Genomic DNA, 16,786 nt, shown 5'->3' with positions numbered 1-16,786 from the left:
CAAAAGTAGGACGAATAAACCCCCAAATTTCATTATTGTCAGAGCACCCACCCACCAAGGCACTATGCCATGCTTTTTATTTTATAAATTATTTATGAGCCACAAAGAATAGATGTGCCTGCCCCTTAAATTCCTGTGCAGTCCTAAAAATAAATGTTTTAATAATCAGTAAACGTTCCCAGACTGTAGTTATATGAGTCTTTCAGGGTGACATAGTGCAAAGACTCAGACACACCTGAGTTTGGGTTTGGTTACAACTGGGTTTTTGTCACAGTCACTTGTTATTAGCTGTGCAAACCCAAGCACTTACTTAACCTCTCTCTGTCATTTCTCCTGGTTAAAATGAGGCTCCATCCCCAGGTTATTCTGAGAATTCCAGAAGATAAAACATGTTAAGTGCTAGTACACAGCACATTCACTCTCCATGTCCTTTAGTCCTCTTTTAGCCAATCAGAATATAAGGGAAAAGGAGGCCTCTCGGTTCCTCTTGAACCCTTACTTGGTACTTAGCCACATCTACTCTCACATTAGCAGGACATTTGTGTATTCCTAATCCAATCCATTCTAAGGGAGATCAGTCCTGGGTGTTCATTGGAAGGACTGATGCTGAAGCTGAAGCTCCAATACTTTGGCCACCTCATGCGAAGAGTTGACTCACTGGAAAAGACTGATGCTGGGAGGGATTGGGGGCAGGAGGAAAAGGGGACGACAGAGAATGAGATGGCTGGATGGCATCACCGACTTGATGGACATGAGTTTGAGTGAACTCCGGGAGTTGGTGATGATGGAAAGGGAGACCTGGCGTGCTGTAATTCACGGGGTTGCAAAGAGTCAGACACAACTGAGCGACTGAACTGAATCCAGAAGTGAAACAATGTCAAGGTCCTTTCCACCCTACAGGCTGCCTCTTCTTCTTCTTTAATTTTTACTTATTTAGTTGACTGCATCAGGTCTTAGTTGGGGCGCGACAGCTTAGTTGCTCCATGGTATGTGGGATCTTAGTTCCCTGACCAGGGATCAAACCTGTGTCCCTTACATTGCAAGGCAGATTCTTAACCACTGGACCACCAGGGAAGTCCCCAGCAACAGAATTCTTGACTGAGAATTTAAAAGAGAGAGAGGGACTCATTCTAGCCCAACCTATTTGACTTTGTGGAAGAAACCTTTCATGAGAGAAGTGAGCTTGTGTAATTCCAGCCAAGAGGACTTCTGAAAGAGAGACATGATGTGTATGTTCTGCAATGTGCACACTAAAATGCAGTTTAAAATTAGGACCTAGGGTTTGAAACATGTTGGATTACATGTTCAAATTTAACAAGAGGAAAAAACATTTCAGCTTCTGGAGTAGCTGGAATTCACAAGCTAATTGCTCAATCAATCTACCTAATGTATTGGGTTGGCCAAAATGTTTGGGTTTTTCCCACTAATGTCTTAGGAAAAACCCGAAGGAACTTTTTGGACAACCCAGTAGTTATCCAAGGCTTTGTGGCAGTGACCTTAAACTGTGCACCAGTTTCTAGCCTCAGCAACTGGAAAGATCTGATTGTATGAATATTTGGGAAAAAAGATCACATTTACTTCCATATTAGAATGCTTTGATTCTTCTCTGTTAATTGCCAAGTTGACAACAAATCTCATTCTGTACAGTTCCTTGGAGTGATAATAGTAGTTGATGCTTATTGAACAGCTGTTCTAGGCCCTGTTACATTTGTTATACCATTTAATCATTGTAGCAACACTGTGGGGTGGGTGCCTTTATCTCAGTTTTACAGATGAAGCTGTAGAGCGATCTAGAAGCTACCCCAAGGTATCCAGCTGGTGAGTGGCAAAGCAAGGACTTAAACCATGCTCTCTGACCACAAATGGTGAGCTCCCTGCACTGCCTCCTATTTTTATGGCTTCTGTATTTATTTACCTGCCTCAAATTATTCCTAATAGCCTTACTAAGGTAATCAAACCAAGCTTCAATTTTTACAAAAAAATAATTGTTTATCAAGGAGAAAGAAGCTCCTACCTCCTTGGCTCTATGCATTGCAAAAAATTAAAAATATTAGGCAAGGCAATCTTAGATCATCTTCCACCTTCATCTCATCTTGAGAAATAAGTGACAGCATTTAGATTAAACTAGTAACAGCAACCAATATGCTTTGACGCTGCAGACATCAGTAACAATATGTTGTTGTGAATCCTATATTAATGGATTATGTCTGCTCTCTACCATATGGTGCAATCCCCAAATAAACTAGACAATTTTTCTTGAAATGTAGGGGGAAAAATATGGCCTTAACATAGTTGATTTATTCTCTATATTGCTGTAAAAGAATCTTCAAGGAAAAATCTTCAGGAATTTTTTTTTTATTACAAATCCCATTCTTCATTTATGCTATTGATTTTTTCTGTTAGGATTTAAAGTGTGTCGTGAATCTGGCTATTGTGTTTTATCTATTTCCCATGCTTTGAAAAGGAAGAGGCTTGGGTGTTTGTAAGACAAGGTGGCATGGTGAAAAAGGAGTCAGGTTGGGACTTTCCTGCCATTCCAGTGATTAAGACTCCACACTTCCAGTTCAGGGAACATTTCTATCCCTGGTCAGTGAACTAAGATCCTGCATGCCACACAGCATAGCCAAAAAAATTTTTAAAAAGAGGTGGCTAGACTTAGAAGGCAACGGCAAGCCACTCCAGTACTCTTGCCTGGAGAATCCCAGGGACGGGGGAGCCTGGTGGGCTGCCGTCTGTGGGGTTGCACAGAGTCGGACACGACTGAAGTGACTTAGCAGCAGCAGCAGCAGACTTAGAACTGGATGCCTGTCCTTTTGTATTGTCTGCTATAGCTGTCCCACTGGAGGTGATTGTGTGAACAGCAACAAACTATGTGTCAGTTTTAAAGCATCAGCTGATTCATAGTGAAAAACCATAACACTGAAAGGACACCAGAGCAATTAAAGCTGTGTAGATATGGCAACCCACTCCAGTACTCTTGCCTGGAGAATCCCATGGACGGAGGAACCTGGTGGGCTGCAGTCCATGGGGTCGCGAAGAGTCGGACACAACTGAGCGACTTCACTTTCACTTTTCACTTTGATGCATTGGAGAAGGCAATGGCAACCCACTCCAGTACTCTTGCCTGGAGAATCCCAGGGATGGCAGAGCCTGGTGGGCTGCCGTCTATGAAGGTCGCACAGAGTCGGACACGACTGAAGTGACTTAGCAGCAGCAGCAGATTAAAGATACAGCCTGACAGTTCTTAGACTAAAGCTGACCCACAAGTAAATTTCATTATTTTGCATGGTGTTTGTTCTCACATTGTTTTGTGTATATGTGTGTGCATGTGTATGTTACCAATATTTTTTTAATAGGATTTTAAGTAGAAATCAAAATCAGCATAAAGGAATGTAGCTCACCCCAGGATGGGCGAGGCCTTTTACTGGCTAAGATACTTCTGTAACATGGAGCTTCAATTGTCTCAGTAAAGAGAAAGTCCTCTCTTAGTTTAAAAAAAAAAAAATGGATGAAGAGTTCATTATTTTTCAAAAACAAAGCAACTGGGGACTTGCCTGGTGGTCCAGTGGTTAAGAACCCACCTGCCAATGCAGGAAACATGGGTTTGATTTCTGGTCCAGGGAGTTTCCACATGCTGTAGGGTGACTGAGCCAATGCACCTCAGCTACTGAAGCCTGCACTCCTAGAGCCTGTGCTCCATAACCAGAAACCACTTCAGTGAGAAGGTGGAGCTCCACAACGAAGAACATACCCCGCTCACTGCAACTAGTGAAAGCCCTTACCCAGCAACGAAGAGCTGGCACAGCCAAAAATAAATGATTTTTTAAAAATAAAGCAATTGGGCATAAAACATCCCAATGACTATTTTCTAACAATTGTTTCTAACTGAACAATAGAGGTTCCAATAATCAAAACAAATGGAGTCATATAGAGTTCAAACATCTGTATAATAAAATCTAATGAAACAAAGCTAATAGGAAAATTTTAAATGAAGAAACATATGTAACGTATTAGGAAAGGGCTTATTAGTTTTCTTCAGTAAAAATCCTCACTTCTTCTGAAATACATAATTGGGCAAATGATATATAATGTATACACAGGGATATAGGAAAAACAAACTTTGAAAAATAACCTCAAAAATTGAACACATACAAATCAGAATAACCAAAATAGGAAAAAAAAAAAATGATTAGTTGTAAAACAGAATTGGCAAGGATATTAACATCCTGTGCACCGAGGCATCTTGGGAATCACTGGGAATGGTTTTCACACTCTTGAGAACTATTTCATACAACACAAGGCATCAGAACAGTTACATCATCTAACCTGATAATCCCATCCATTGCAATATATATCTCAAAGAAAAAATCAAAAATTATTTTTAAAGTGCTCAATGCAAAAGATGTTTTTATTGCAGTAATATTTATTATATATATGTATACATACTAAGCAATATTAAATATTTGACAGTTTGGGAGCAAAGTGAATTATGATAAAAATAATAGTTGCTAATATAAAGCCATTAAAGTTAATAAATAACTATAAATAAATTTTCAGATTAAGCTTTTTAAAAAGCATAATTATTATATTAACATATAACAGAATTTATAGCTCTGGAAAATATATATGTATATGGTCATAGTTTAGAAGAGACAATGAAGAATTGAAGATAATTGTTTATATAAGAAAATGATAATATTGATTGCCTCAAATTTAATTTTTAGAAATATTTGTCTGAGTTGTTTTATTAATACATTAAGAGTCCCTTGGACTGCAAGGAGATCCAACCAGTCCATTCTAGAGGAGATCAATCCTGGGTGTTCATTGGAAGGACTGATGCTAAAACTGAAACTGCAATACTTTGGCCACCTCATGCAACGAGTTGACTCACTGGAAAAGACTCTGATGCTGGGAGGGATTGGGGGCGGGAGGAGACGGGGACGACAGAGAATGAGATGGATGGATGGCATCACCAACTTGATGGACATGAGTTTGAGTGAACTCCAGGAGTTGGTGATGGACAGGGAGGCCTGGCGTGCTGTGATTCATGGGGTCTCGAAGAGTCGGACACGACTGAGCGACTGAACTGAACCGAACTGAAGGCTTTTCAAAAGACTGCACAGTGGAGCTAATTTAGCACACTGGGCAGCAGGTCCAAGGGTAAAAGATGGTTGCCCAAACCTAGAAGGGGCCAGAGCTCTGGAAGTACCAGGGACAGAAAGGGGACGTGTCCTCAGCAACCTGGGCAGGACCATGTTGAGGAGTCATTAAGCAGATTCCAGGTTAGAGGAGATAGAGGTGCCACATCCCCCAGGATGAGGGAGGCAACGAGAAGTTCCTGCAGACCATGATTTTACTGTCCGTCTAGATTATTTTCTCATCCATATGTGTGAGCACTGTTATTAATAACCACTCATGCAGTGTCTCCCTGGATTTTGCAAATGACCTCCTGTTTTGTTTTATGTTAAATGGTCTTTCAGTCTGTCTTCATTGATGAGCAAGTTGCAGATTCTATGAGTGAATACTTTCTTTCTACCTTTTCATGATTGTTGTTACAAGTTTTTTAGGAATCCCCGATTATTACATCACACGGTCTTGCTCCATGTCTTCACCCAGGGAAACTGTCTCCTTGGTGCCTCTGGAGCCTCACCTCATGCGGATGCAGGCCTCCATCTTCTGTCCCCCTCCTCCTGCCTGGATAAAGGGCTATATGTATAGACACAATTAGTCTGCCAAATTTTATTGAGCTACTGCTCTTCTGGGCAAAATATTGGGGTGGCAAAAGAAAACGAAAAGGAAATCATGTCTTCAAAATTAAAAACAGAATTTGCTTCCTCCCCATCCTGCTTCCAAGAATTTAGGAGTTAGCCATATTTCATAGGCTCCACAGCCTGCCTTTTTTTCTTTCTTTGTGGTTGCTATTCAGTCGCTAAGTCGTGTCCAGCTCTTTGCAACCCCATGGACTGCAGCACGCCAGGCTTCCCTGTCCCACACCATCTTTAGAGTTTGCTCAAACTCATGTCCATGGAGTCAGGGATATCATCCAACCATCTCATCCTCTGTCGTCCCCTTCTTTTGCCCCCAATTTTTCCCAGCATCGGGGTCTTTTCCAATGAGTCAGCTCTTTGCATCAGGTGGCCAAAGTACCGGAGCTTTACCTCTCACTAAAACTGTTGTTCCTTCCCTATTTCTGCTCTCCAATTAAAGAAAAATAAAATTATTTTCAAACCAGGATTTGACTTTACAGACTCAGCAAATTTGTATATACAAAGTTTTAACACACCAGATCACTGAAAAAGAAAATGATTTCTCCTGATTATTTTAGCCCTACTGCTGTGGGGGAAAGTACTTAATAGGTACTGGAATCCTTGAGAGTAACTGTAGCTAAGTTATTTTTCAGGTATGTACTTCCTTTAATAAACATTTATTAGCACTTACTGTATACCAAGCCTCTGCTGCTGCTGCTGCTAGGTTGCTTCAGTCGTGTCCGACTCTATGCGACCCCATAGATGGCAGCCCACCACCAGGCTCCGCCATCCCTGGGATTCTCCAGGCAAGAACACTGGAGTGGGTTGCCATTTCCTTCTCCAACCAAGCCTCTAGAGACATGCAAAGAAAGGCAGAGCTGTACCCTGTCAGAGAAGTTTTCCTAGAATGGGCTCACCCATTCATTTCAGTGTTCTGCAAGAGAAATAAAGTCTCTCTCAAAAGAGGTTTTATTGACACCTCAGAGCTGGAGGAGCTTTATGATACTGAAGACACTGGAAATAATGGCTTCAACTACTTTCCAAGCCAAGTGCCTCGGCTTCAGATGTAAATTGGCTTACCTTGGGTCCTTGCTTGGCCTCCTGTGACCAAGGAGTGGGGAGTCTGTGATTAGTAGACACACCAAAACCACGTGAAGTAGGGGAGGGCCATTCCCCAAGGAAAGGATCCTAAGCGAATAAAGCCAACACATTTCCTGCAGAAGCCAGATGAAATTTTACTGTGTAAAAAATCTCCAATTTTTTACTTTATTAATTGTTAATATGCTTTTCCTCCCAATTCCCACAATAGGCCCCCAGACTGATGAACACTGGCATTAGAAAGTCAGGATGGAAAGTTTTCCAAGTTCTCTGAGCCTCTTTCTCATCTATCAGTTAAGAATATCAATCTCTTTCTCCATCACAGAATTATTCTAAAAATCTCTTGAGATATATATGAGTTTCGGGGGGTGGAAATATATATATTAATTTATATTATACAAAGATTCTAGGTTTCATATGCTTTCATCCACTCATTCCAAAAAAACACTTTTTGAGAACCTAATAAGAGTTAGGCAGTGTTCTAGGCAATCAGGATATGCACTGGACAAATGAGAAAAATTCCTGGTTTCTTGGAGCTTACATTCTCCTTGAGGAGGGAAATAGACAGTAAATATGTGTTATGTCAGGGGCAAAATAAAACAAGGTAAGGGGAAGAGACTGAGTCCATGAAAATAGGCTTCCCTGATAGCCAGTAAAGAATCCACTTGTAATGCAGGAGACCCCAGTTCGATTCCTGGGTTGGGAAGATCTGCTGGAGAGGGATAGTCTACCCACTCCAGTATTCTGCCCTGGAGAATTCCATGGACTATACAGTCCATGGGGTCACAAAGCGTCAGACACAAATGAACTTTCACAGGAGAAGAGGGAGAGGGTAGGGTTTGCCTTTTTTTTTTTAACTTTTTAATTGTTTAAATCATGGTAAAAGCAATTTGCCATTTTAACCACTTTTAAGTGTACAGTTCAATGGTATTAATTAAATTTACAGTGTTGTGCAATCATCACCACTACATGTTTCCAAAATTTCTTTCATCATCCCGCTCCTGATACAATATTCCATTGTATGTACATACCACATTTAGCTTATCCATTCATCTGCTTATAATCAGTTATTTCTGTAGTCTAGGTGAGAGATGATGGAGACTTGGACCTGGGTGGTTGGTGGAGGTGGTAAGAAGTCATCAGATTCTGGACATACTTTGCAGACAGCGTCCACCATATCTGCAGACACGCTAAGTACAGGATGCTAGAGAAAGGGAGGAATCTAAGCTATTTGGCCTGAGAAATTGCAAGGATGGAGATTTATTAAGATGGGACAGACTGTGTGAAGAGCAGGTTTCAGAAGGAAAATTAGAAGTTTATTTTGATGTGTCATTTTGAGATTCTATTAGATATCCAAGTAGACAGGCTGAGTCAGGAGTTGGGAATGATATAAATTTGGAAGTCATTGGTAAATAGATGGTATTTAAAGACATGGTAGGATAAGAAAGTGAATGTACCTAAAGAACTGAAGTTATGCTAATGTTTAAGGTCAGAAGGAGGAACCAGCAGATGAGACTGATATAGAACAAGGAGAGAGGATTCCCCAATACAGTTAAGAAAATTCATCAAAGAGGATGAAATAAGTTTCCAAGCTGATACATGAATAAATTGAAAACTGACTCTTGGATTTGATGGCCATTGTTGGTTTTGACAGGATCCTAAGCCAGGGATTGAAAGCCTGATTGGAGTGGGTCCAAAAGAGAATGGGAGGAGAGGAATTGAAAACAATGAGTATAGACTCTTTAAAGGACCAGAGAAATTGGGTAGCTGCTGTATGTTGGAAGACGTGGACTGGGGGCTAGGGAGGCTTAGATTATTGGTTTTAACCAGTATTATCTGAGGCAAATGATGACTCAAATAGTTTAGCTGCATTTCTTGCTGGAATTTTCAGAACCTAGTCAGTCATCTAACCATCTGTCAGATGTTTCAAGGGCCCACAACCAAGCAAGAGGCAGAGGAGGGTTTAGCAGCAACAGAATTGGTGGTCTTGGCCTCTTTATGTCACTGGAAGCACTAATGATCTAAACAGAGACCACTCAGCATCTCTGATAGTACAGGCATCACCTTTTATCTGAATCTAGTCTGTACCTAGAAATACGTTGTCTGGTAGATTTCCAGATGGTGAGAGTCTTTTCCATTATCTTGTATGAGATAAAATAAATAAAACATTCCCACCTTATCCAAAAAGCCCAACCAGTTTCCCTAAATTTCATTAAAACATACTTAGACATTTGTTAGTGTTTAATATCTAATGTACAATGCATGGATTGCTATATGTGACAATCCACCAATGATTTCTACATAATATGAACCATTTAAAACACCAGTTCTTTAATGCTTAATCAGTGGGTATTCATGCGTGCATAATACAGAGTATGCTTGCCCTCCAAGATGCAATGAATATGTTAATGTAAGTGAACAATAAAATAAAATGTTAAAGAAATATAACAAGTATAAATAACATTTAGCAAAATAAAATAAGCAAGCAAGGCGATTTTTTGAGTGGTTACTTATTGATTAAAGAGGTAACTGAGAGAGACTGGATGGGCTAGAATGAGCCTGTGAAGGACTGAATGAAGCCATAAATGCCTGATATTTGCCCATGGCTAAATCCTGAGACAGTCTTCTCTCCTTGGCTCTTGAGACTCCAGAACTGTGTGGCTGTGAGCCATCAAATGAAGCTGCAGATGAAGCAATGGGATAAAGAAAAAAAAATTCCACTCACATTTCTTTGCTTTCACTTCTACAGCTCTCAACAACGAGAGACCAGGCTGTGATTACATTTCTGAATATGATGCTTCTATCCATGTCACTTGCAACAGTAATCATTATTTTGTCTGCATCACTTAAATTTATTTTAAAGATCTGACACTGAATATTCATTGCTCCCCTTCTTCTTCCTCTGACCAATGGTAAATGTCAAGTTGAGCAAGTTCCACTCTATCAGACAAAAAGATTTCACTTGTTAATGTGGGACAAATGCATATATTTAATGCATAGCACATTGAAGCAGTGTGGTCCTAGGAGAAGAACAGCTGAATTACAACTGCAGCAGTACATCTTATCAGTCAGACTCAGACACTGTTTAAGCATTTTTCACTGGTGCCCAAAGGCAGATTATAGGGGATTTGCAATCCAGAGGCTGAGTTTTGAATAAAATTTTTTGCAAGTTGTGACAGGGAATAGACAGTATGAGTTTAGACAGCAAGAGATGCCTCTGAAGGGTATTTGCTTCAAGGTAATTCAGGCTTTAGCATCAGACAATCCTGGATCCATAGCCTGGCCTCCTATTTTTTAGCTTGTATGACATTGGGTAGAACAACAGACTGGTTCCAAATAGGAAAAGGAGTACGTCAAGGTTGTATATTGTCACCCTGCTTATTTAACTTATATGCAGACTACATCATGAGGAACGCTGGGCTGGAAGAAGCACAAACTGGAATCAAGATTGCTGGGAGAAATATCAATAACCTCAGATATGCAGATGACACTACCCTTATGGCAGAAAGTGAAGAGGAACTAAAAAATAAAAAGCCTCTTGATGAAAGTGAAAGAGGAGAGTGAAAAGTTTGGCTTGAAGCTCAACATTCAGAAAACAAAGATCATGGCATCTGGTGCCATCACTTCACGGGAAATAGATGGGGAAACAGTGGAAACAGTGTCAGACTTTATTTTTTTGGGCTCCAGAATCACTGCAGATGGTGATTGCAGCCATGAAATTAAAAGACGCTTGCTCCTTGGAAGGAAAGTTATGACCAACCTAGATAGCATATTAAAAAGCAGAGACATTACTTTGCCAACAAAGGTCTGTCTAGTCAAGGCTATGGTTTTTCCCGTGGTCATGTATGGATGTGAGAGTTGGACTGTGAAGAAAGCTGATCTCAGAAGAACTGATGCTTTTGAACTGTGGTATTGGAGAAGACTCTTGAGAGTCCCTTGGACTGCAAGGGGATCCAACCAGTCCATTCTAAAGGAGATCAATCCTGGGTGTTCATTGGAAGGACTGATGCTAAAGCTGAAACTGCAATACTTTGGCCACCTCATGCAACAAGTTGACTCACTGGAAAAGACTCTGATGCTGGGAAAGGTTGGGGGCGGGAGGAGAAGGGGATGACAGAGAATGAGATGGCTGGATGGCATCACCGACTCTGTGGACATGAGTTTGAGTGAACTCCGGGAGTTGGTGATGGACAGGGAGGCCTGGAGTGCTGTGATTCATGGGGTCACAAAGAATTGGACACGACGGAGAAGACTCTTGAGAGTCCCTTGGACTGAAAGAAGATCCAACCAGTCCATTCTAAAGGAGATCAATCCTGGGTGTTCATTGGAAGGACTGATGTTAAAACTGAAACTGCAATACTTTGGCCACCTCATGCAATGAGTTGACTCACTGGAAAAGACTCTGATGCTGGGAGGGATTGGGGGCAGGAGGAGACGGGGACGACTGGATGGCATCACCGACTCAATGGACATGAGTTTGAGGGAACTCCGCGAGTTGGTGATGGACAGGGAGGCCTGGCATGCTGTGATTCATGGGGTCGCAAAGAGTTGGACACGACTGAGCGACTGAACTGAACTGATGGTAGTTAATGAACCTCAGTTTCCTTGAATGTGAAATGGGGATAATAATACTTATCAAATCATAATATTCATGTATGGTGTCTGGCACACAGATGTCTAATTTAAAAAAACAGCAACTGCTTCTATTAGTCTATTAGTATGTGGGTGTAAACAATGGAAATTTAAAGAAAGAAGTGTGTAAAATAAACTGAAAACAGCCTGTTATTGGGATAATAAGAGGAAAATGAGACTAATTATTGTTATGCACAAGATAACAGAGGGGAACACCAGGGTTTGAAACGATTCACTGTAAGTTACATTTTTCTTCTTCATCTTGGCAGCACTTTATAAGAAGCAGCACCAGTCTGTTTAGTCTTTTGCTGAGTGTTCGATGCTGTTAAAGTCCCAAATGAATTTGCCCATTGTGTTCTTCATCCACAGCAGTAGTAACTCATTGAATCCTTCTGTAATAGCTGTATCCTGTACACATTACTACAGGTCCAGGCTGAGGGCTATTTTCAAACACATTTGTACATACTTTCTGGAGGTCAGGTTGGTCATCACATGTACAGAGATGTCCCAGAAAAAGCTCTAGTAACTGAGTACCCCTCAAGGCCTGATAAACTGCTCACCTTTCCTACACCAGCATTCCTTGTTCCTTAAGGCTGGGCTTCTTTCATTCTCAAGTGCCCCAGTCTCATGGACCTGGGGCATGCTCTATGCCTCTGCTCACCCCTAGTCTTTCCTTCTCCAGGGATCCTAACACATATCTTTGGTCCAGAGCCATTGCCAAAAGCAGTATCATGGAGGAAAAGAGATTCCATGGCCCAGCCTCCCCCAAAACTTGAAATCTCCAAGCTCTGCCTCTGAGCCTGGTTCCGCCCATAAACTTCCTGGCATACCGGGAGATCTAGCCATGCCTGAGCCATCCTGACTGCCTGCTTCTCCAGGACTGGGGGTAGAGGAGAGGAGAATGAAAAAAAGGAAAACTCCTTCAAGAGGATGGGTGGATCACTCCTGTCAGTTAAATGATGTGGTTAACAGTATAAGCTCTGGAGTCAGCCTGCCTGCCTGGGTGTGAACCCCCCTGACCTTTACCAGCTATGTGACTTTGGATGAGTCACTTAACTCTTGTTCCTAAGTTTCCTCACCTGTAAAATGGAGATAGTACCTCCCTCATAGGTCGTTGGGAAAATTAAGCAAGTTGTTACATTGATAAAGTGCTCAGAACTGTGCCTTCCATGTGTTAAATGCTAAATAATTATCAATGATGATAATGACCAAAAGCCTCCAGCAAAGGGATGACACTCAGGGTCCTTAGCATTGGCTTGTATGATCTTGGGTAAGGTGCTTAATCTAGCCTCGCCCAGGGCTGGCCTGTTCCTCCCTCAGGATGCAGGGCCTCTGCACCCCACCCTTGAGCACAGCCATCTGTGTCACAAGCCCACAGATCAGCATGCTGGAGGTTCGTGTCTTTGTCACATTCTTTGTTTCTGCTGCCCTCATCTTAGAGTGCTACTTTCCCACCCAGCCTCCACAATCTACCTGTCTCACTTTAAGTCTTATCTCATGAGCCAGCTTCTCTGCAAAACCTGGGAAGCGTGAATCAATGTATCATGGGGTATAAATGTTTGCTTTCTCCCTAGACTTGAGTTGATTGAAGGCAGGGATAAACCCTCCTATCTCCACCCACTGGTACTTGGGAGACTACCTGACATAGTAGGCACTCAACGAATCAAATGTCTTTCTCCTGGATTGATTGGTCATTGATGTCAGTGACTGAATACGTATTTTGTAGAGACCGCCTGTAAATCCTTTAGCCTGTCACATGTGTTAAAGTGACTGTTTTTATAGTTGCTGTTGCTCCCTTGTTGTAGAGTGAAAAGAATCTGAACTTTGGAGCTAAACAAACATTGACTTATAGGCCAGCTTTGTCACTTAAAAACTGCAAGGACTTCAGTTTCCTCAACGATAAATTGTAGTTATAATAGCTATCTAAGCACACAAAATAAATAGTAAGCAATCAACAAGTAGGTCCCTTCCTTTTCTCCTCTGTGGCTAATTTTGTGACCTGGCTCAACTTCCTTCACTTTTCTGGTCCCAAGTTCCTCATCTTTAAAATGAGGACATTGAACTAGATGATATCCTATCCATGTTCCCTGTCAGATCTAAATGAAAATTTTTATTGCGCTCATCATCTTTTCCCCTTAAATCTAACTCACTCTCAGTCCCTGGGAGAGATTCTTTCCTTGATAACTGTTCGATGTTTTAATATACTAAATTGTTTCAATTTTCAGTCTCTGCCTCTCCGTGTCTCTTTTGACACCATAGCATGGTCTAGACACAGGGCCTCTTCATGACTCCAGGAACCATTCAAACAATAGCACTGCATGTGAGTAGCACCCCCAGGAATTGTGCCCTGCAGCAACCCTCAGTCCTGGCTGGATCCCCTTCACAGTGTAGTATAGTGACATCTGCAGAGCGCACAGAGGAATGGTCTCCAGCTTTCCTTTGGTTCAGCAAAAAAGGACGTGCGTCTAAGAGTGGACAAGCATGGGACCTGGTGGAGCCTCCCATTCATGACCTTTCCTTCCCTGTTCTGCCACAGACTTTGCAGATGGGCATCAAACACTTCTCTGGACTCTTCATGCTGCTGTGCATTGGATTTGGTCTGTCCATCCTGACCACCATTGGTGAGCACATCGTATACAGGCTGCTGCTGCCACGCATCAAGAACAAATCCAGGCTGCAATACTGGCTCCACACCAGTCAGGTGAGTGCCACCAGGCATCTCCCTCCAGTATTCTTAAGCATCAGAATTCCCAATAATGGGAGGATCCAGGGCCTCAAGTCAGAGTGACAAATGACAGGTTATCAAGAGAACCAGGTGGTATAGACACTCTTAGTATACAAGACAGAATTCCCTCTACCCATTAAAGCACTTGCCCCTTAAATTAAGCTGTCCCATAATGCCCTTTCCTTCCATATAACCCTCCACTGTTGCTCAGAGTGGAAGCAATAGCCTTGTTGTTGTTGTTTAAATGTCTTTTTGTAAGTAGTTAGTTGCAAGAAATATACTTTCCAGCGTTTTGGAAATACTGACTTTTTAAAATAAAACTGTTAAATCCATTTTCAAATTGTGTCCAGTAGGATCTATTAGAATAGGCTAAATAGACTGTAAATGCCTTAGGAACAATATCCTTTCTTTCTCTTAGCTTATCACAGGAAAACATAGGAAGTGTTTGGATGCACGTGGTTTTGAGATTGCAATGCCATGTTTTTAACGTGATTTCACTTAGTGACAGTCTGAAGAGACAGTGTGAAAGATTTGTTTCCTTTCCTTTCTTGCCAAAACTGAAACCCCTTAAATGATCTTGAAGTCCCCTGTTTCCCTTCAGATGAATGCTCAGGTCCCTGCTCTTGCTGCATTTCAATGGTCCAGAGCTTAGAAGTCCACTGATATCATGGCCAAGCTCTAGATCAAAGTTCCTTGATGTTATCCAGACACCTATGCACTCACCAACAGGAAAAACTAAAGCTGTCAAGCAGACAGTCATTCAAGCTCACTCCTTTGTACATCTTGCCTGATGGAAACAGGCATTGAGAACTGAAATATACTCAGAAGGCTTCTTACTGATGAAGTGAAAGTGAAAGTCACTCAGTCGTGTCCAACTCTTTGTGACCCCATAGACTATACAGTCCATGGAATTCTACAGGCCAGAATACTGGAATGGGTAGCCTTTGCCTTCTCTAGGGGATCTTCCCAACCCAGAGATCGAACCCAGGTCTCCTGCATTGCAGGCTAATCTTTTTTACCAGCTGAGCCACCAGGGAAGCCCAAGAATACTGGAGTGAGTAGCCTATCCCTTCTACAGCAGATCTTCCTGACCCAGGAATCGAACCAGGGTCTCCTGTATTGCAGGCAGATTCTTTACCAGCTTAGCTATTGGGGAAGTACTGATGAAGGGGCTCTAGCAGACAGCAGTTTCCCCCTGAGTGCTGGGAGAGGCGAGGCCGGAGGAGCCAACCTGACCTCCTGGACGGGCTCCCCCCTGCCTCCCAGCACACCATCACTGCTTCTCAGCAGTGAGGCTGCCAGTCCTGCCACCTCTGCCTCCTGAATCTGTGATGCTGCTCTCTTCTTTAACACAGCGCTTTTTTTCTATATAGGTCACTATCACTGGTTTGGTTACATGTGAATCCTGTTCTTCCTACTTTAATCCTAGGACATATTTGGTCTCCTAAGGAAGACTCTGCAGACAATTGATCCTCTCCATTTGGCACCCCACTCCAGTACTCTTGCCTGGAAAATCCCATGGACGGAGGAGCCTGGTAGGCTGCAGTCCATGAGGTCGCTAAGAGTTGGACACGACTGAGCGACTGCACTTTCACTTTTCACTTTCATGCATTGGAGAAGGAAGTGGCAACCCACTCCAGTGTTCTTGCCTGGAGAATCCCAGGGACGGGAGCATGGTGGGCTGCCGTCTATGGGGTCGCACAGAGTCGGACACGACTGAAGCGACTTAGCAGCAGCAGCAGCATTATAAATCAGCATGATTAGTTTAATTCTAAGGACTTCTTACCTCCTTTGTTTTAACTCAACTTTAGTAATTGTACTGTCCTTTGCCACATGTTATGACAGTGTGTTAGTCACTTAGTCATGCCCAACTCTTTGTGATCCCACCAGGCTCCTCTGTCCTTGGGACTCTCCAGGCAAGAATACTGGAGCGGGTAGCCATTCCCTTCTTCAGGGAATCTTCCTGACCCAGGAATTGAACCTAGGTCTCCCTCATTGCAGGCAGATTCTTTACTGTCTGAGCCACCAGGGAAGCCCAGTTATGATAACTCTTCTTTTATTTATTTATTTGGCTGCACTGAATCTTAAGTGGCACTGTGTCATCTCTTAGTTGCAGCATGTGGGATCTAGTTCCCTGACCAGGGACCAAACCCAGATCCCCTGCATTGGAAATGAGGAGTCATAGGCACTGACACACCAGGGAAGTCCCAACTTTTCTTTATATCACAGACCTTTTTACAACTCAGAGTATTTCTAAGTTTCCCATCAAATTATTTTCTTCCAGGTAGAATACTATCTTAGAATTTGTTTCCTCTTGAGATTTGGAATTGAATATTGATCTTTTTTCTGCCATCACTGGTAATTTGTTTAAAGAGGCCAAGGTTTGTAGCAAAGAGATTAAATCTCAGGGGGTGCTTTGTGCCCTGGTTCTGTGTTTCTAACCATCTCTATGTGTGAATCTGTTCTTTCCATCAGAGATTACACAGAGCACTAAACACATCATTTGTAGAGGAAAAGCAACAGCGTTTCAAGACTAAACGTGTGGAAAAGAGGTAAGAAGAGGCCAGTTCCAGGAGTCATTTAT

At 42.2% G+C, this 16,786-nt stretch overlaps 1 protein-coding gene across 1 annotated transcript in view; it reads left to right on the top strand.

The window, feature by feature from the left end:
* Positions 1-16,786, top strand: part of GRIN3A (glutamate ionotropic receptor NMDA type subunit 3A) — a 215,867-nt gene that overhangs the window by 192,101 nt on the left and 6,980 nt on the right. The window contains exons 7-8 of the mRNA XM_088838214.1: positions 14,014-14,178; positions 16,678-16,754. Coding sequence (XP_088694340.1) covers positions 14,014-14,178; positions 16,678-16,754 — 242 coding nt within the window. The remainder of the gene's footprint in view (positions 1-14,013; positions 14,179-16,677; positions 16,755-16,786) is intronic.

Source organism: Moschus berezovskii, chromosome 7 (genome assembly GCF_049115385.1).
Source record: "Moschus berezovskii isolate FMDL1 chromosome 7, NW_MosBer_1.0, whole genome shotgun sequence".
In the NCBI taxonomy this organism is placed as follows: domain Eukaryota; kingdom Metazoa; phylum Chordata; class Mammalia; order Artiodactyla; family Moschidae; genus Moschus; species Moschus berezovskii.
Note: the sequence above shows the minus strand (reverse complement) of the source record. Positions and strands in the feature narration are given on the sequence as shown.